The sequence below is a fragment of the Xyrauchen texanus genome, chromosome 18, assembly GCF_025860055.1.
Source record: "Xyrauchen texanus isolate HMW12.3.18 chromosome 18, RBS_HiC_50CHRs, whole genome shotgun sequence".
NCBI classification, from domain to species: domain Eukaryota; kingdom Metazoa; phylum Chordata; class Actinopteri; order Cypriniformes; family Catostomidae; genus Xyrauchen; species Xyrauchen texanus.
Genome location: NC_068293.1, coordinates 40,813,504 through 40,833,383, shown reverse-complemented (window position 1 = coordinate 40,833,383; position 19,880 = coordinate 40,813,504). Strand labels below are relative to the sequence as shown.

The 19,880-nt window shown below is 35.8% G+C and overlaps 2 protein-coding genes across 2 annotated transcripts; both read left to right on the top strand.

The window, feature by feature from the left end:
- The first annotated feature begins 270 nt into the window (after positions 1-270).
- On the top strand, positions 271-10,820 carry LOC127659072 (Bardet-Biedl syndrome 5 protein homolog). The gene is made up of 12 exons (XM_052148704.1): positions 271-452; positions 959-1,041; positions 2,566-2,631; positions 2,973-3,022; positions 3,110-3,237; positions 6,193-6,328; positions 6,423-6,518; positions 6,631-6,693; positions 6,888-7,022; positions 8,781-8,864; positions 9,156-9,179; positions 9,851-10,820. Exons 1-12 carry the CDS (start codon positions 391-393, stop codon positions 9,950-9,952), a joined length of 1,029 nt encoding a protein of 342 aa, XP_052004664.1. The 5' UTR covers positions 271-390; the 3' UTR covers positions 9,953-10,820.
- Positions 10,821-12,886: 2,066 nt separating this feature from the next.
- Positions 12,887-19,877, top strand: klhl41a (kelch-like family member 41a). The gene is made up of 6 exons (XM_052149150.1): positions 12,887-14,025; positions 16,492-16,649; positions 17,012-17,119; positions 17,861-18,046; positions 18,238-18,384; positions 18,507-19,877. The coding sequence occupies exons 1-6, from the start codon at positions 12,931-12,933 to the stop codon at positions 18,616-18,618; spliced, it is 1,806 nt and encodes a 601-aa protein (XP_052005110.1). The 5' UTR covers positions 12,887-12,930; the 3' UTR covers positions 18,619-19,877.
- The last annotated feature ends 3 nt before the right edge of the window (positions 19,878-19,880 follow it).

Here is a 19,880-nt window from a genome sequence, read left to right as displayed (position 1 = left end):
ATATATATATATATATATATATATATATATATATATATATATATATATATATATATATATATATATATAAAACGTGTTTATTTAACACCACATTTATATAACTTTTAAATATATATATATAACAGGTATTAAACTGGTAATATCATTGACATTGTCTTGTATTAAATGAGAAAAGTTCAAAATAGAAGTATTTCACTAGTAGGCTCAAGACTTTTATTTTGAAGCCTAATATCTACAACTATTCAAGCTTTTTGTCCCTTCCATCCCGCCATACGCTCTAGTGTTACTGTGGTGACGAGTGGACGCTACGCGTTAATCGATGTTATCACAGGAAATAAACACATTTACAGTTTTATTCGCTTACTAAACATCTGACAGTACGAGTTGAGCATGGCGTCAATGTTAGACGCTCTGTGGGAGGACAGAGACGTGAGGTTTGACATCACTGTACAGTAAGTGCTCTCGAACTAATGACATTAAATACGATTATATGTTGAATCAAATGCTCTGACAGTGAACTAGCACACTTTCTACATTTTACACGTCACTAGATTTCAATTATGTGTTTTAATCACACATACATCGAGCATTTGAAATTTGACAATTGTGTTTGTTTACCTTCATCAAGCAAATCAAATCAAATTACTTTATTGTCACTCAAACATATACACAAGTGCAACAGTGGGTGAAATTCATGACAGTGATGAGACATATACCAATTTACAATAAACATCTGATTTACACAACACAATTTACAGATCTAATTTACACATAATTACTCACATCACAATATACAAATGATAATATAAAATGTACAGTATAGGCCTACAATACACACAATATAGAATACACAGTATACAATACTAATAATATATGTAAAATATACAGTAGGTTGTATAGTGTTGTATTGACACTAACCATAACCCATAGCAGCATGTGATTTTACATTTTATTCAAGGCAGATGAAAACTAGACCAGGTGAAGTGCTCATCGACTGCCTGGATTCAATTGAGGACACAAAGGGAAATAATGGGGATAGAGGTGATCAAAGCTTTACATTCACTTAGGCCTACATTCACATTTAAATACCATTTCTAATAATTTTTTTAATAGGTTACTGCCAGAGTAGAAAATTAAGGATCCACCAAATAAATAAATATCAATCAATCAATAACCCTGATATTCAAAATGTAGGGGCAAAAAATGCCCTCTCAAAGATTTTTTTTTCTTCTTAATATATCTAGCCCAGAGGTGCCCATTCTTTTTCTTGCGAAGGGCCAAAAATCAGTCTTGATTGAGGGCCGTGGACCAAAAGTAAACATCGCATTAAAACAAACTCAGGATGGAGGGTTGGGGAGGAATTCTCCCCTTACACGACACATATGGGGCATTTGTTTAACCTTTACAAAGGTAAAAAAAAAAAAACTCAGTCATCCTTTTATTTCAAATTCTTTTATTAATCAATAATGACAAAGTTGCATGATCTGTACATTGCATAATGTGCATTGTTACTGAAACAAAACTGTTTGCCATTCACATATTTCTAAATATATTTTGGCTATTAAATTAACAGCCTACACACTATAGGACCTAATGCACAGACACAGAGGAGATGACAGCATTTCTCTGGATTTGGAATAAGAAGCTTATTAAAAAAAAAAAACGTAGCAATTCCTTCATGCCAATTGAATAAAAAAAAATGAAAAAAAATAAGCATTTAACAATGATCATCAGAGATATGATTCATACACCAAAAGTGGTTAATGTTCTGTAAAATTATTATTGCATCATTAATAACATTTATTTAACATCAAGAAAATTTAACACATCCAGATATTATTTTTGTTAATATGTTTATTAACTGCATTGTAGCATTTGATCATTTTAGTGCATGAGCACGACACCGAACTGATGTGGAGCGTCAGAACTGGAGTGCCCGTCTGTGCTTCAAAGGTCATCACGGGCCAACATCGGCCCGCAGGCTCTGGTTTGGGCATTTCTGATCTAGGCTATTATTATAGTCCTAGTTATACATATTATGGTATAAAATATGAGTTTGGTGAATTTGGTAATTTATGATGTTTTGTTGATCTTAAGGTAAGAGGTAATCAGTTCTCAATCTTTACATTTTGGATATATTTATTAACATGAGTTAACATGAATTATCAATGAACAATAGTAATTTTGATAGATTAACATTAACAAAGGTTAGTAAATCATGTATAAAATTGTTTACTGTTAATTCATGGTACCCAATGCATTAACTAGTGAATAGAATTAATATAATTTTATTGTAAACTGTTACTAGAATTTGTTTTAATTAATTGATTGAAAAGACATAAACAGAAGAGACAGTTTATGTTTTGAATGGTTGGGGGGGGGCCTCATAAGTGGAAAAAATGCCCCTAAAAATCAAATCCAGATGGCAAATTTTGCCCCTTTATGTAAAAGTGAATTTCTGACACTGTTAACTAACATGTAATATGCCTTTAATTGGCTTGTCTATATATATTGCTTGGGTTATAGCAAAGTAATGATTGTTATAATTGTTTTGTCTTTTTATAGGAAGACTACTGGTGACCAATTTAAGAATGATCTGGCATTCATTGGCACTGCCAAGAGTCAACTTGTGTAAGTATGTGAGAAATATTAAAGGAATAGTTCATAAAATGAAGAATCTGTCATTATTGGTGTTTCAAACTTGCATGCTGTTATTCTTTTTATGAAACAGGAACACAAAAGGAGAAATTGTAAAGAATGCACACACATTTTTCTTCTTCATACAGCGATAGTTCATAGTGTCCACAGGCGTTTAGCTCAGAACAACACTATAAAAGTAGTCCATATGAATGCTACTACTGTACTGTATATACAAAAGCTCTGTCTTCAAAATCTAACAAATAATCTGTTTTAGCTCTATGTATTAAGCCCTTATCATTATATGAACATCCCTTTTTTGTGATTGTTTATAGCAGTGGGATACAACTGTGTAATTAATATCACCACACGGACCGCAAATTCGGTGAGACATCTTCCTTCATATTCTTCATCACACTGGAATCACTATGGCCTGTGTACACAATGTGAAAATAGCTCTTTTTTCCCCTAGAAACTGCGAGGTCAGACTGAGGCGCTTTACATATTGACCAAATCTAATAACACTAGATTTGAGTTCATCTTTACGAATGTGGTTCCAGGAAGTCCGAGACTGTTTACGTCGGTCATTGCTGTTCACAGGTAGTTCTCATTCCTCTTAAACCAAATTAGACCACTTTAGTGTAAGAGTGTACAAGTTTTATAATCGATGTTCTTTAGTGTGTACATACCCGGGGTTGGGGAGTAACGGAATACATATAATGGGATTACGTATTTAAAATACTAAATATAAGTAACTGTATTCCACTACAGTTACAATTTAAATCATTGCTCATTAGAATACAGTTACATTCAAAAAGTATTTTGATTACTGAAGAGATTATTTTGCATTTTATTGTCATTTGTTTAATTTAATATTTAGTCCTTTCAGATGGAAAACATTTATTCATATAAGTGATGTGATCCAAAGTGCATTTGAACAGCGGTGAAACACTTTCTTATGATGTGTTACATTCATACGAGCAGACAGAGAATGAGTTTGAAGTACGTTTGGAGCAGAAGAAATAGAAATAAACCTTGTGTAAATTGTAAACTTTACGCTAAGCTAAAATGCTATTTCTAGCCATTTTACATGCACATGTTAACAGACACGATCATATTTATTTATCAAGAAAATTCACTTTAGATCATAATTTCTTTTTTTCTAGTAAGACCTTTGATATTAGGGCAAAAATCATATTCTTGATAATAATTTTTGTATCGTTTTCCTGTAAAAATATCTAAAAATCCTTAAAACAAGATCAGTTTGATTTATCTTGTTTTAGAACAACACTGCAGAATATATTTGGGTTTTTCAGAGAATGTATTTTTAACATGTGTATTTTGTCTTACTGTACTGACAGAATTTTTATAGTCAAAACAAGTGAAGAAATCGACCATTGCTGAAGAAGTGATCCAAAGTATTTACATTACATTACTGACCTTGAGTAATCTAACAGAATATGTTACAAATTACATTTTACAGCATGTATTCAGTAATCTGTAGTGGAATACATTTCAAAAGTAACCCTCCCAAACTTGTCCATAACCAACACACAATTTGTGTTTGGATTATAGTAAACTTGTTGTTGTTTTAATAATTTAACAAAGAAAAAACACTCATAAAATATATTTTATTTATTTACACATTTAAATTTCATAACAAAATTCCATCGAATTGTGTAATTTTTAACAAAATCATTTAAATATAACTTTACTCAATTAATCATGAATCTTTAAAAATTGTGAGTACAGATAGATTCATAAATGTTATAGTTTAATCAATAAAATACTCCAGAAAATTGCTTGTTATTGTGAAATTGCTTAATATTAAAGAAAATTGGGATATAGAATAGGAGGCAAAAGTTAAGAAAGTATCTCCATTCTGGCAAGAATATGCTTGGAAATGTAATTAGAGATATTTCATAATACCAGAAATATCCGAGTAGATTGCTGATCACCTGCATAGATTTAAGATACTTGAACCACATGACATAGTTTTTGTATACAGCATGTCCTGTTAGCTAAAAAGGGACAAGCTATATTTAATTAGAATCCTGAGAATCATAGGAACATAGGACATAAAGAAATACAAAAAAAAAAGGAAAAGATAAAAGCGCGAGTTAAATGATGGGTTGCATTATACATTTTACTCTATGGTCTTGGAAGCTTAGAAAATAAATAATAAAAAATAAAAAAAACTTTTTTTATAAAATAAATGTAATTTCTCAGGAAAGTATAATAGAAAAGGACAAATAAAAAGAAAAGTTAAACAGAAAAGATGATAAATGATTTAAAGGGCACCTATTATGGCATTTAAAATGTTCCTAATATTGTTTTGGGAGTCCCCAACAACAGTTTTACATGCATGCAATGACAAAAAAACACTTTTGTTGTCTTATAATATGCATTTATGTTTACCTGATTTGCTCATCGACTCCCAAATGATTCGTTCAACGACTCATTTTTCCAAACCCCTCCTTTGCGTGACGCTAATCTGCGGTGATTGGTCAGATGACCCAGTCAGTTGTGATTGGTATACTCTGTGCAGAGATTGTCGGAAACGGAACGCCCATCAGCGCTTTGTAGTAAAAAAATCAAAATCAGAGAAGGAATTTGAGTTGATTTATGTTAGCGATCATAGCCCAAAGTTCGGTGGTAAACACCCAATCAGTTATTGTTTGCGTTAGCCCAACGCATAAACATATTGATAAAGCACTGCATTACTACAAGTTATTGCTCTATTCTTTATGACAACTCCAATAACATCGACAAACATTTCACATATTTAAAAAAAATTGACATTGGAGACCTAGAAGCTGCGCTGAGCGTAACGTACACAACACACACAAATACTTATTAAGCATGCTAAAAACACATAAAAGCTACAATTATTAATAATACTTACAGGTTGTGATTCGGAGGAGGAAGCTGATCCAAATAAACTTGGTACTGAACCTTCCATCAGTATCAACCGGCTCGCGAATCCACACTTGAAAGCATTCATGTTCGTAAAGCAATCGTCATTAAAATGACGCGAACACAGCACAAGGTTCGGGCTATACTTGTGTGGTATAGTTGTAAATATAAACTCTAGCCACTGATTCTTCACATGCTCGTCCCTGGGCAGTGAAAAAAAGGTCGCTTTTGATATGCACTTGAGAACACAGCATCTTGTTGTCGATAAGATGTTTTCAAGTTTTCCCTGGTGTCTGCGTGCGCAATGAGTGGGCGTGGCCAATTTGATAATTTTTCGTCTTGACGTCACAACGAAAAGGAAAATGACTCATTGGAAAAACGATTCATTAAATTGACTCAGAGTCGACTCCTACATTTGAGAGACAATAACTTTTTTTACGGTGAACTTTCATATATTAAACTTTGCAGGATGTTTTTGTTCACTTAAATCTATGTTACACACTACATGAAAGGTCATTTTCAAAATTCCATAATAGGTGCTCTTTAATGCCAATAGAATGCAATAAGAAATCTACTAAACTATATCAAATAAAATAATTATTAACTAATAATTATGACCGTTATTTGTGTTTTCTGTAGGGCTTATGAGACCTCCAAAATGTATCGGGATCTCAAGCTAAGAGGAGCTCTCATTCAAAATAAACAGCTGAGACTTTTGCCACAGGAGCAAGTTTATGACAGAATTAATGGAGTCTGGAACTTATCCAGTGATCAGGTATTTACGGTAGATTTGCAGTTTGCACATATATAAAAATCTGTTGTCTACATTTTTAAGAATGTCAAAAACGAAGCATACCCTTGTGTTTCAGGGTAATCTTGGAACTTTTTTCATTACTAATGTGAGGATTGTATGGCATGCCAACATGAATGAGAGCTTCAACGTCAGCATTCCCTATCTGCAAATTGTGAGCGTCTCTTTTGCTTCTGTTTTCTTGGTTACTAGAGAGGACATACTGTATCAATATTGATTTGTATTTGTTAAAAATGTCCTTTCCTTCCATTACTATTTGTTTCCAGCGTTCCATAAGGATCAGAGATTCTAAATTTGGACTTGCTCTTGTCATTGAGAGTTCTCAGCAAGTAAGTTTGGACTGGGATCCAGATTTACATAACGAGAATATGACATATAACATGACCTCTAATGACACTGATGTTTAGTTAAAAGCTTGATGTTTCTAGAAAATACTTGTTAAAGTATTAAAGAACATAGTAAAGTATTATTTGTTTTAGAAGATAGATTTTCGTTTTCATTTTGTCAATGTCTGCTCTCTTAGACTGGAGGATATGTGCTGGGATTCAAGATCGATCCAATGGACAAGTTACAAGATGCAGTGAAGGAAATCAATTCTTTACACAAAGTGTACTCAGCAAATCCTATTTTCGGTGTGGAATTTGAGATGGAAGAAAAGGTGGTTACAAAATTAATTGTAGGGATTTGATTATGTGTGTTGTTGTGGTTAGCACTGTTACCTCACAGCAAGAAGGTCCCGGGTTCAAGTCCCGGCTCAGCTGGGCCTTTCTGTGTGGAGTTTGCATGTCCTCCCCATGTTCGTGTGGGTTTCCTCCGGAAGTCCAAAAACATACACCTACGGGGCACTTTTACACCTCTAAATTGCCCCGTAGGTGTGAGTGAGTGTCCCCCAGCCACTGGGGGTTGTGTCAGGAAGGGCATCCGGTGAAAAACCTGTGCCAAGACAAATATGCAGATCACGGATGGTCCACTGTGGCGACTCCTAACGGGAGCAGTTGGAAAAAGAAGTTTTGCTGTATAGCCAAATATACTATAAGATAGTCTTGAAAACAAATGTTTCAAAACAGTATTGGTAAACATTTTTGCTGATAAGTTACATTGACTTTTCACTAACCTGGCATAAACAAACAAATCATAAAATCTGGTGTCCTTTACAGCTTATTCTGGGCAAAATGATCTCTTGAAGGCCATTCACATCGAATATCTGCGCTGTTTTTCAATTCTTTTCTATGTAAACTTGCACTAGATTGATGTCTCATTTTGGCATCTTGTGAATGAGCGCCTTGTTTTGAAGATGCCGTGTCAGGTTTTAAAGAACATCAGCTTTTAATAACACATCTCGAGACAACTGCGTTCTGTTCTTTTTGTTGTGTTGTGTCTAGCTTTTTTCAGTTCAAGAATGCGTTCGGTCCAGGGACTGAAAACGTTCCAAGGAACGAAAACAAAAAACAAAAACAAACTTTTTGGCAGAATGTAACCAAAAATGGGAAAAAAATCCTTTTCAATTGATCCGGAGTGAAAACTAAATTTTTAAATGTTGGTAACTGATTCATTTCATTCCGATGTAATTTTGGAATTACAGCATTTCTTGTTGCCCAAAAAAGGCAATGTGCTTTGATTCTGAAGGAAACCGCTGCATCACATATTTCTTTGCATGTTGTGAATGTAACCATCTGTGACATGCTGAAGTCCTTTTAGACAGCTATATATAATTACTACATATACATGCACGTTTAATCCAGATACAAGGAAAAATATAGTGGTAAAATTTACATTTCTCAGTTGTTTCCAAGTCATCACTGACTTATTGTTAGATATGATGCATTAATACAGATTTGATGATGCCGAGTTCTGACCGAGAATCAGATGTGTTAAATATATATATATATATTTATATAATAAAGTAATTACTAAATGTTTAAAATAAAATAATTCGTCCCACTTAAGATGACATTTAGTCCAAACACACCGAAGCAGATGTATTTTAGATGGCCAGATGTATTTTTGAAATATTTTAAATATTTTTGGAGATATGTTTAATATTAAGAATACATGATTTTATATGGGCTACTGTATGCTTAGCTTGTTATGATTTCTATGCTGATAATTCCCCCCATGGGAAAAAATGTAATTGCTTATTTGCAAGTGGAAAGTCCCTTATTTTGAACTTGTTTTTCCAGATCAGGTCCCTTATTAGCTTGAGAGACCTTAACACTGCAACTGGTATATCACCCAAACTTAGCACAGGGTACTGTCATTTAAAAAAGAACGTTATTAACTGTTCTTTAATTTAATTCTAACTGGTTACCAATTGGAAAGGAGGCAGCAGAATGTAAAACATTTAGTTTTAAGTCCCAAACCTGACATCTAAAGTGACCAACCACATTTGATATATTTTGTATCCTTTTTCCCTCAGCCTCAGCCTCTGGAGGAGCTTACTGTAGAGCAGCCCCCTGATGATGTGGAGATTGAGCCTGATGAACACACGGATGCCTTTACTGTGAGTTTCACTCTCAGATATGAGGCTCACTCACTCACCACGTAGATTTGTGTGTGTGTGTGTGTGTGTGTATGTCTCACATGCTGAAAATAGCTGATCGCCTAAGCCATTTTTCGGAATGTCCCACCAACTCAAACTTTAGTTGCCTGGTTTCAAAAATGTTTACACAGTGTTCTGATGATTCTGGCAATGGGGGTGTTATCTCATTTAGATATTTTAAGCCTAGATTTTGTTTCATGTTGAGTTGTGTTACATGTTTAATCGCTTATTTTGATTTTTGTCTTTGTCAAGGCTTACTTTGCAGATGGAAATAAGGTAAATATAACTATTTATATCCAAGTATTAATAATGTAACTTTATAAAATACGTTTTTCTAAATTTCAAACTACGTTTAACTTGACACAGCGACCTAAAAACACTGTGTTTATGAAGTGAGACGCTCTGACGTGTCCTTAGAAAAAACTTTTGAATAAATCTATATCGAAGAGATTGACCAATTACAAAATGGATTGCTGTGGACTATATGAACTTGTGTTCAATAACATGGAAATATGGAAAAATGACTTCTAAAGCCACGTTTTGTATAATTTGTTTTCTCAATGCTTCACTCGCCTGCCACAATAATGCAAAGCCTTTTAATTATCTGAATTACATTATTTATAATATACTGTATATTATATTTATAATTATTTAATCATTATATATTGAATTGTTGTTATCTGAGAGCCTTTATCAGAAAATATTTCTATATGCGATTAATTGCTAATTGTGTAATACATTTTATTAAAAATTTTAATCGATTAACAGCCCTAGTATAATTTTTTTTTATAATGGATAAAACAAACATGAATACAAGAATACATTTCTAAAAACTCGGCACATCCATTCAACCTTCAGATCTTCCATATTTGTCACTGACACTGATTTGAAATGCTTACATCATCTCATTATACTACTAATTATTATGTATTTTCTCTCTCCTTAAGCAACACGATCGTGAGCCAGTATTTTCTGAAGAACTGGGTCTGGCTATAGAGAAACTGAAGGATGGATTCACGCTACAGGCACTCTGGGAGGTCATGGGTTAATATGCTGAAATGATGATAATGATTGACCATTAGATTACTGCACAGTAAATGTTTACAAACAGTTATGTATTTTGCAGTTACATTGTATGATTGTTTACATTCAAAATGACGGCTTTGCTCAACAGTGAAATGATGAAACTGCTATCCTATCTGTTTTTATTTAATAACCGATAATAAGATGCATTTACATTTGATGAACCTAGTGTAGGTTTAAGAAATGTACTGTAAATGTATAGATAGAAATATAGGTGTAATATTTATACTTACACTACCGTTCAAAAGTTTGGGGTCACTTGCCTGAAATGTTTCTGATGATCTTAAAAATCTATTGATCTGAAGGTGTATTAAATATTTGATATTATTTTTGTAGACAAAAATATAATTGTGCCACCATATTAATTTATTTCATAAAAAAACTAAAATGTAATAAAAAATAACATAAGTTTTTGAAATTGATGACTTGGACCAAATAATAATAAAAGCAACCAATAAGTGCCCAACATAGATGGGAACTCCTTCAATACTGTTTAAAAAGCATCCCAGGGTGATTCCTCAAGAAGTTGGTTGAGAAAATGTCAAAAGTTCATGTCTGCAAATTCTAGGCAAACTACTGACTACTTTAAACATGCCAAATATAACACAGTTTTGATCTATTTTGGATTTTGTTTAGTCACAACATAATTCCCATAATTCCATTTTTTATTATTCCATAGTTGTGATGACTTTACTATTATTCTAAAATGTGAAAAAAAGTGACCCAAAAACATTTGAATGGTAGTTTATGTAATAAAAGGATAAAATAATTACAAAACATACTTTAGAAACATGCTAATTTTGCTATTGTGTTGTAATAAAGGTATATGAGAAAGTGGTATAGCAAAGTTGTTTGAGTGTTTTCGGTCTTAAGTGGTTTTAATTTGTTGGTCAAAACCAAAAAATACCTAAATGAAAAGGACCTTGTTTGTCTGTTCAAAAATGTGTCAGAGGAGCTCGACAAAGGAGCTGATTAATAGTCCTCTGTCCTGACAGCATCTGCTGTTTGCTGACCTTTAAGGCAGAAACATTTTAAAAAGTATGATACAAACATTTAAAGAGATGGTTCACCAAAAACTGTAAATTCTGTCGTTATTTACTCACCCTTACGTCGTTCCAAAACGGTGTGTACGGAGTGCCTTAAAGGACAGGAGGATATTGATTTTCTGCAATAGTTTTGTATTCCTTCGCAATACTTTATCCATCTCTTACGAAAATTATCCATGGTTTTTCTGTATAAAACATAGTTGAACAATGGTATTTGTAGTAAAACCATAGTAACCTAAAAAAAATAAATGTTTTATGATGGTTTTAATACAGTAGCCATATTTAGCCATGATGTTTATATTAAATCCAAAACGATGATAATGAAAATCATTCTGCCAAAAAAAAAAAGATTTCTACAGTTTTACTATAGTAACACCATGGTTAATTTGTGGTATAACATTTCCACCCAAAAAATACATAAAAAATACCCTTACAAAAATTAACCATGGTTTCACTATAGTAAATCTGCAGCAAATAATTAAAAAATGTTGTGGTAAAAACCATACTACATATGTAACAAACTAACCATGTTGTTTTTTTGTTTTGGTTTTCCTGTATTTTTACTATTTTAACCACAAATATCATGGTTAAAATTTTGTTACTGTAGTAAAACTATGTTAAAAAGCCCACCCCAAATTGAGAGGGAACGCAAAACTATTTCAGACCATAAATTTCCTCCCTGTCCTCTAAGGTAGCTCCATAGTTTACATGTTCGGAACGCATGAGGTTGAGTAAATAACAACTGAATTTTCCTTCTTGGGTGAACCGTCTGCCGGCAGGTCATCCCCGCCTTCCTGAATCTCCCTGTAACAGTGCAGTACCCCCCCAAAAATAAGTAAAATTGAAAAGAGAGGGAAAGGCTGACGCGTAGCCTTTGCAGCGGGAGAGAGAGGAGTGAGAGAGAAGAAAAAAAACACTTACTTGCCGGTTCTCTGATACGCCGTAGCTTGGTCCTCGGCCACTCCTCCACCCTCTAGCGGACGACAGCCCCCGGGTGGATCGGAGTTAGTTCTCCATCCCCTGAAGGCAGAAAGCCCCGCCGCATTTTTGGTGAACGGTAGGGGTCTCCAACGCCTCTGGCTGCGGTAACGTCTCCAGGCGGTTGGTTGGGAGCCCCTCCTCCCCTCGCAGTTGGCGGCCGTTCCTCCGCTTCCAGGCGGCCGGGCTCCTCCGTCCTCTGGCAGAGGGCCGCGGCTGCTCCTTTGGGGTGGATGGTAGCGGCGAGAACTCCACTACGCCGCATCCCTCCTCCTTCCCGGATTTCGGCACCAGTGTAAAGGGATTAATGGAAAGGAGGAGGCGAGAACCGGCTTGACAATATAAATTATATTTTAATGAAGACCTGAAACAAAGGCAAACACACAAAGGTGTTGGACAGCTGCCCAAATATCTCTCTCGCACTGCAGCCTCCAGTCGGCCTTTATCCCTCTGAGGCTTGATTAGCCTGATTAGGGCCCGGGCATGGAACATCACTACCCGGCCCCACCCTCCGCCCTTTCACACAGGACATTAATTATTAGAACATCGGTGAGTCACAGAAGTCGAGAGTGGCACAAATGAAGGCACACACATTTATTTACGCCTCTTAAACCCCTGCATCTGTTAAATTCCTCAACTGTCATTGTCCCATTTAACAATATACTGTATCACCAAACACACATTTGTTTTCTCTGACCTCTGAGAGTGTCCAAGGTTCACAGTTGTCTTTTTAAGTCAGCTTATGTGACTGCCCTCCTGTTTGGTCAACCTGAATTCTTTCTGAATATATGGAGGGTCTATATTTAGAGGGGTGGGCTTAAATTGCAGGGGGCTTGTGTTGGTGCTCCATGTAATTCCAGCCTCTTACAACTGAGACGTAAGACAAGAGGAAGCACTGCATCCTCTTCAAGACCTCTGACATGGATCCCATGAGTATGAAAGAAGACCTGATGCTCTTTCAGAGCACCCTACTTCAGGATGGCTTGAAGGAACTCTTGCAGGAGAATAAGTTTGTCGACTGCATTCTGAAAGTTGGAGACAGGAGTGTTCCCTGCCACAAACTCATCATGGCTGCTTGTAGTCCTTACTTCAGAGATCTTTACTGCTCAGAAGATGGTGTGGAGAGAAGCGACTCCAACAAGGAATTGGTGTTGGAGGACGTGGATCCCACTATTATGGACATGATTGTGAATTATCTCTATTCTGCCAAGATCGAGATCACGGACGAGAATGTGCAAGATGTCATCACAGTTGCCAACAGATTTCAGATACCATCAGTGTTCACTGTTTGCGTCAACTTTTTACAAAACAAGCTATCAGTAGGTAACTGCTTGGCCGTCTTTAGAATGGGACTAGTTCTGAACTGCCCGAGACTCGCTGTGACCGCAAGGGACTTCATAGCGGATCGCTTTGAGACTTTAGCCAAAGAGGAGGACTTTCTTGATTTCAATGCTCATGAGCTCTTTGCTATCATTGGGTGTGACTCTCTAAATGTGGAAAAAGAAGAGGTTGTGTTCGAGCTATTGATGAAATGGGTCAGGAAAAACAAGGAGATCCGGGCGAAAGCTTTGGGTGATGCCTTTGAACACATCCGCTTCCGTCTGCTCCCGGATGAATATTTTAAGGAGAAAGTGGAAAAGGACGAAATCATCAAGGCTGACCCTGAGCTTGAGAAGAAACTACAAGTCATCAAAGATGCTTTTGCTGGAAAACTTCCACAAACTAAGGAAGGAGAGAAAGGGGATGGAGAAGAGAGTAAAAATGTGTTGCCTGGTTACCTGAATGACAATCAAAGGCTGGGCATGTACACCAGGGATCTAATCCTGATGATTAACGACACAGCAGCTGTGGCTTACGATGTGAACGAAAATGAATGCTTCCTAGCTGCAATGGCAGAGCAGATACCTCGAAACCATGTCAGCATCACATCAAAGAAGAACCAGCTCTATATCTTGGGAGGACTGTTTGTTGATGAGGATGACAAGGAGTCCCTACTGCAGAGCTTTTTTTATCAGGTTTAAGAGGCACTCATTTAACAAAAAGTTAATCCTACAAAGATATTCTGCCATTGTTTACTCACGCTCATGTTGTTGCTTTCTTCTATGGAATGAAAATAGTCCGTTTGATACTACATATTGATATTGTACACTACAATGTTGATTTGCTGGCAGACATATCACCCTGTAGCTCTAGACTGGTTGCCCACTGGAGCTAAGCAGGGTTGTGCCTGGTCAGTACCTGGATGGGAGATCTCCTGGGGAAAACTAAGGTTGCTGCTGGAAGAGGTGTTAGTAAGGGGGACACTATACTGTAAAAGACACCGTCTTTTGGATGAGATGTTAAACTGAGGTCCTGAATCTCTGTGGTCATTAAAAATCCCACGAGACTTCTCGTAAAATTTAGGTGTGTAACCCTGGTGTCCTGGCCAAATCCTTTCCATCCACGGTTTTTTATGTGCATTTTGGGATATTGCATAAAAACTGCTGTATGGAAACCTAGATGCAAATAAAATCTCAAAAATGTGCATAAAGAATGTATATGCTCGCTTGAGGTGCATACATTTATTTATTCAATTGAAATAAATGCGCATAAACTATGATGGAAATGCATTTACCGATTAACTCCTACTGAATTCGTAGGAATTCAAGATGTGCATCCAAAAAGTAATGTGACTGAATAATCCAACTAGGATCAACTAGCTGGTCAATCATCGCATCTGAAATGTTGCTCTGGTCATCCTTAAATAACGTTGTCCTGAAATTTCAAAGCCTGCATAGAGTTTGTAGAGCAAATAAGTCAAATACAAACTTGAGCTGTGCTGAAGAGCAGGATTATTAACACTTTTGAAAAATATCTTCTAGATCAGCACGGTAAAGTCATAAGGATGGAGGAATGCACACACATAGTGCTCCCAGAACTGTGTGACACGCTGTTGCTCCCGGACATGAGATTGGTCTGCTAGTTTTAAATAAAAGAGTAAGGGGGCCTGGGTAGCTCAACAAGTATTGACGCTGACTACCATCCCTAGAGTCACAAATTAGAATCCAGGGCGTGCTGAGTGACTCCAGTCAGGTCTCCTAAGCAAACAAATTGGCCCGGTTGCTAGGGAGGGTAGAGTCACATGGGATAACCTCTTTGTGGTGGCTATAATGTGTGGTTTTCGCTCTCTGTGGGGCGCGTGGTGAGTTGTGCGTGGATGCCACGGAGAATAGGGTGAAGCCTCCATGCGCTACGTCTCGGTAATGCGCTCAACAAGGCACATGATAAAATGAGCGGATTGAAGGTCTCAGATGCGGAGGCAACTGAGATTCGTCCTCCGCCACCCGGATTGAGGCGAGTCCCTACGCCACCACGAGGACTTTGAGCACATTGGGAATGAAGCATTCCAAATTGGGGAGAAAAGGGGAGAAAATTAAAATGATAAATAAAAAATAAATAAAAAAAGAGTCACAGTGGTGACAATTAATCCGGAATGTATTTTTTTGAACACCTGATGGAAATTAGATTTATTAGCACATTGTTTTTGCGATATTATGATTTTTGCATTAATTAATTTTGAAACTTGGAAACAGTAAGTGAGACACTTACAATGGACGGAAATGGGGGCGATTATTGGAAGGTTTAAAGGCAAAAATGTGAAGCTTATAATTTTATAATAGAACTTAGTTAGTTATTAATTAGTGTGTTAAAACTTGTGTAATATTTGAGCATTAATGTTGTTTAAATTATCATTTTAATGGCTGTTTTAGGGTTTTAAAATTTACAGCATTACTTTGTCATGGCAACGAAGTTGAAAAATTGGATATAGCTTTAGTATGCGATTTTATCATCAAAATTATATAAACATACTTTTGAAACAGTGAGTATTTTACTGGTTACTGATTGGCCCAATTTACTTCTGTTGCAAGCACCTCACTGTAACCCAGAAAAGTCGGAATGATTTTTTGTGGTAATCAATATTGTGCCACAAACACTGTCGATTGAGCTTAACTTGAATTTAACCTGGAATATTGTTTAAAAAATGATGCCTTTAGATGTTTCATACCAGGTTTGACATACTGTAACTTAAATAAAACACCACTAAAGTTTGAACATCCACAGCTGCAAATGAGATTTGAAAGCTAGAGCAGAGGGGAAGATTCTCAGTAAGCGTGTTCAAGGTTGTACAATGAAATTCTGTTGTGTGGATAAGAGCCCATAATGCGTGGGCTACTTTTATGGTGCTCCTTGTCAGCCACAGTCACTTACATTATAAGGAAAAGAGCAGCATCAACATTCTGTCTAACATCTCCATTTGTGTTTCAAAGAAGAAGGAAAATCATAGTGGTTTGGAACAACTTGAGGGTTAGTAAATGGCAGAATTTAAATTTTTGAGTGAACCATTCCTTCAACTTGTAACATCAAGCCCTATGTCAGAGAGAATTGAAAAACTACATTTTGATTCCATTTGTAATTCCTTCCAAACCTTTCATGTCCTGCAGCTTGAAACCCATTCTTTGAACTGGATATCTCTGCCACCTATGCCATCACCCAGGTGTCTGTTCGCCATGGGGGAGTTTGAAAATCTATTGTTTGCAGTTGCTGGTAAAGACCTGCAGACAAGCGAGTCTCTGGACTCAGTGCTCTGTTATGATGTCGAGTAAGTTTCTTACATTTTCTGCTAACTCCTTTTGGGACAGTTAACCCAAAAAATGTTATTCTCTCATTATTTTCTCATATCAAACTTGTATGACTTCCTTTCTTCCATTATATATATATATATATATATTTATGAGGGAAATTTTGAAGAGTGTTGACTGTGCTGCACCCATTCAATGAAACTGAATGAACACATTTGACCAAACATCTCCTTTTGTGTCCCACGGAAGCAAGAAAGTCATCCGGGTTTGCAACAATATGAGAATTTATTTATTTTTTTAACTTTGGGTGAACTATCCATGTAATAATAGCCAAATAATGCAGTGTTTATGTCTAAATATTGTTTGTTTCTGTTCTCTGCAGTAAGATGAAGTGGATGGAGACCAAAAAGCTGCCCTTAAGAATTCATGGTCACAGTGTGATCTCAGCAAATGAGCTCGTGTACTGCTTAGGAGGAAAGACAGATGAAAAGTAAGAACTTAAGATTTCAATTTAAGGTGAAACGTGTAATTTATGCACGACTAGCGGCACCAAATGGAATTGCGATTCGGATTGTTTGAGCAGCCCGACTGGGCCGGACAAAACATCAACTAATAATGTGATTTGAACAGTTTGATTCCAAAGGCAAGCATAATTATTGACTATCACTCAATCAGATTTTTGAAAAATATATATATATACAAAATGAAAAAGAATATAAATCCACATTTCTATTCTTCTAATTTATTGCATACAGTCCCTTTACACTACCAACTACTTAATGAATGTGCTGTCTTTGTTTATATCGCTGGTGCTTGAGGGAATGGACTATCTAATAGGATGCAGATGGTGAAATAACTGGAGAAGAACCTCAGAATTAAATTGCACTTGATCCAGCTCATTAGCGCTTTCGCCAAACCCACTCCCGCTTACACTTAGCACATTGCTTGCAAGAAAATACCAAAACTTCATGGCGCGCCTACTGACTTTACGCTTAGACTTAAAGCATAGCGCTGCACTTAGTGCTAGTGCTTTTAATATAATGCTCCAAATCACCATTTTAACCCAGTTTTTAATCCCATGTAAAGCAACATTTCACACCTGTAATTTTATAGGGCCACAACTGCTCAACCCTGGGTTATTAAAGGGTTAGCGCTGCTAGCAAATAAAAAATTAAAAGCCTTTAATTTCTCTGTGATACCGCTTCATTGCTTGTTTTTATCTTTGGAACAGTAAAACTATCAACAAAATGTTTGCATACAACCATAAGAAGTCTGAATGGAAAGAGATGGCAGCAATGCAGACACCCAGGTCCATGTTTGGAGCAGTGGTCCACAAAGGAAAGATCATCGTGCTTGGAGGAGCAAGTGAAGATGGCCTCTTAGCCTCTTGTGAAGCGTATGACTGTGGAACAAACAAGTATGTAGTCCCTAGATTGTAATTTAGATTTCATCTCTGGAATTATGCAGATTTTATTCAAAGGTTAAAGGAATGCTTCAAACATATATTAGTGGAAAGATGTGTCTAGATGTTCCTTTACTCTTTTATTAAGAACTTATTCTCAAAAAAAACTTTCCACCAAATAACCATGTTGTGTTTTTTCCCAATAGATGGGAGACGTTCCCCGAGTTTGCTCAAGAGAGAAGCTCTGTTAACCTGGTCAGTGTTGCCGGTGCTCTGTATGCAGTAGGCGGCTTCACCATAAAGGAGAATGAGAACAAATACTGTGTGCCCTCCGAAATCACAGACATCTGGCAGTATGTTTTCAACTTATTCTCTCAGCATTAGTCCTATGTTGACATCATTTATATTTAGATAATATACAGATAATTCATCAGTCTAAAAGAGACTAAATCAAATCTAAAATTCCTCTTAACAGGTATGAGGAGGACAAGAAACAATGGACTGGAATGATACGAGAGATGAGATATGCAGCTGGTGCCTCCTGTGTTTCTATGAGACTAAATGCAGCAAAGATGCCTAAACTTTAAATATAGCATCTCCATTACAGTTTGTTTTCCAGTAACAAAGTGTGACTATATTGTAAAGAAGCATAAAAAAAAAAAACTCTTAGTCAAATTGAAATTAATATATGTTCCTGGTCTTCCTATATGCGGTTTATCAGTACACATTATCCCAAATAAAAAGTGTCTATGTAATTGTTTATTAAAATATAATAACACTCTCTGCTTCTAAAACAACAGTTTTGTATTTGTTGTTGATGGCTGATGTTTCAAAATCCCTTCTTTTTTTTTTTTTTTTTTTTTTTTTAAATCTCTCCCCACCCACTATCTGGCTCCATTCTGGTACTTAAAGGGATAGTTCATCCAAAAATTTCCAAAATCCTTAAATTCTCTCATTATTTACTCCCCCTCATGCCATCCCAGATGTGTATGACTTTCTTTCTTTCTTCTGCTGAACACAAACAAAGATTTTTAGAAGAATATTTCAGCTCTGTATAATCCATATAACGGGTACCAAAAATTTGAAGCTCCAAAATTATATAAAGTCAGCATAAAAGTAAACCATAACACTCCAGTGGTTAAATCCATATCTTCAGAAGTGATATGGTGTAGATGAGAAACAGATCGATATTGAAGTCTTTTTAACTATAAATCTCCTCTTTCACTTTTACATTCTTATTTTGTTTTTACCGATTATTTGCATTCTTCGTGCCTATCGCCTTCTACTGGGCAGGGAGATGAATTTATAGTATAAAAGGACTTCAAATATATGTTTCTCACCCACTCTTATTGTATTGCTCAAGAAGACATGATTTAACCACTGGAGTCATATTGATTTCTTTTATGCTGCCTTTATATGTTTTTTGGCGCTTCAAATATTTGGCCACCGTTTACTTGCATTGTGAGGACCTACAGAGCAGAGATATTCTTCTAAAAAACTTTATTTGTGATGAGCAGAAGTCAAACATAAATGGGATGCATGAGGGTGAGTAAATGATGAGAGAATTTTCATTTTTGGGTGAACTGTCCCTTTAAATCTTTTTTCAATCTATTCAATTTCCAATGGACAAAATTAAATCCTGCAGTATATTTTTAATTAATTGAATACCTAATGTATTTTATGCAGTAACATTTTATATTAAAGTAAAATGGGTTGTGAATGATGTTTCATGTAGAATTTTTAAATCTGTGGTATATTGTATTCTTAGATTATATTGTGCTCTGTTGTGAGATTTGGTGTAAAGGAAACATTTATACAACTGATGGTCAAAATAAAAAAAATTCCATTT

Excerpts from the sequence above, each read along its gene's own strand:
- LOC127659072 (XM_052148704.1), top strand. The coding sequence starts at position 391 with ATGGCGTCAATGTTAGACGCTCTGTGGGAGGACAGAGACGTGAGGTTT. Across the intron at positions 2,632-2,972 it reads ACTGCCAAGAGTCAACTTGT|CAGTGGGATACAACTGTGTA; the intron begins GTAAGTATGTGA and ends GATTGTTTATAG. Across the intron at positions 3,238-6,192 it reads TCGGTCATTGCTGTTCACAG|GGCTTATGAGACCTCCAAAA; the intron begins GTAGTTCTCATT and ends TGTTTTCTGTAG.
- klhl41a (XM_052149150.1), top strand. The coding sequence starts at position 12,931 with ATGGATCCCATGAGTATGAAAGAAGACCTGATGCTCTTTCAGAGCACC. Across the intron at positions 14,026-16,491 it reads TGCAGAGCTTTTTTTATCAG|CTTGAAACCCATTCTTTGAA; the intron begins GTTTAAGAGGCA and ends CATGTCCTGCAG. Across the intron at positions 16,650-17,011 it reads GTGCTCTGTTATGATGTCGA|TAAGATGAAGTGGATGGAGA; the intron begins GTAAGTTTCTTA and ends TGTTCTCTGCAG.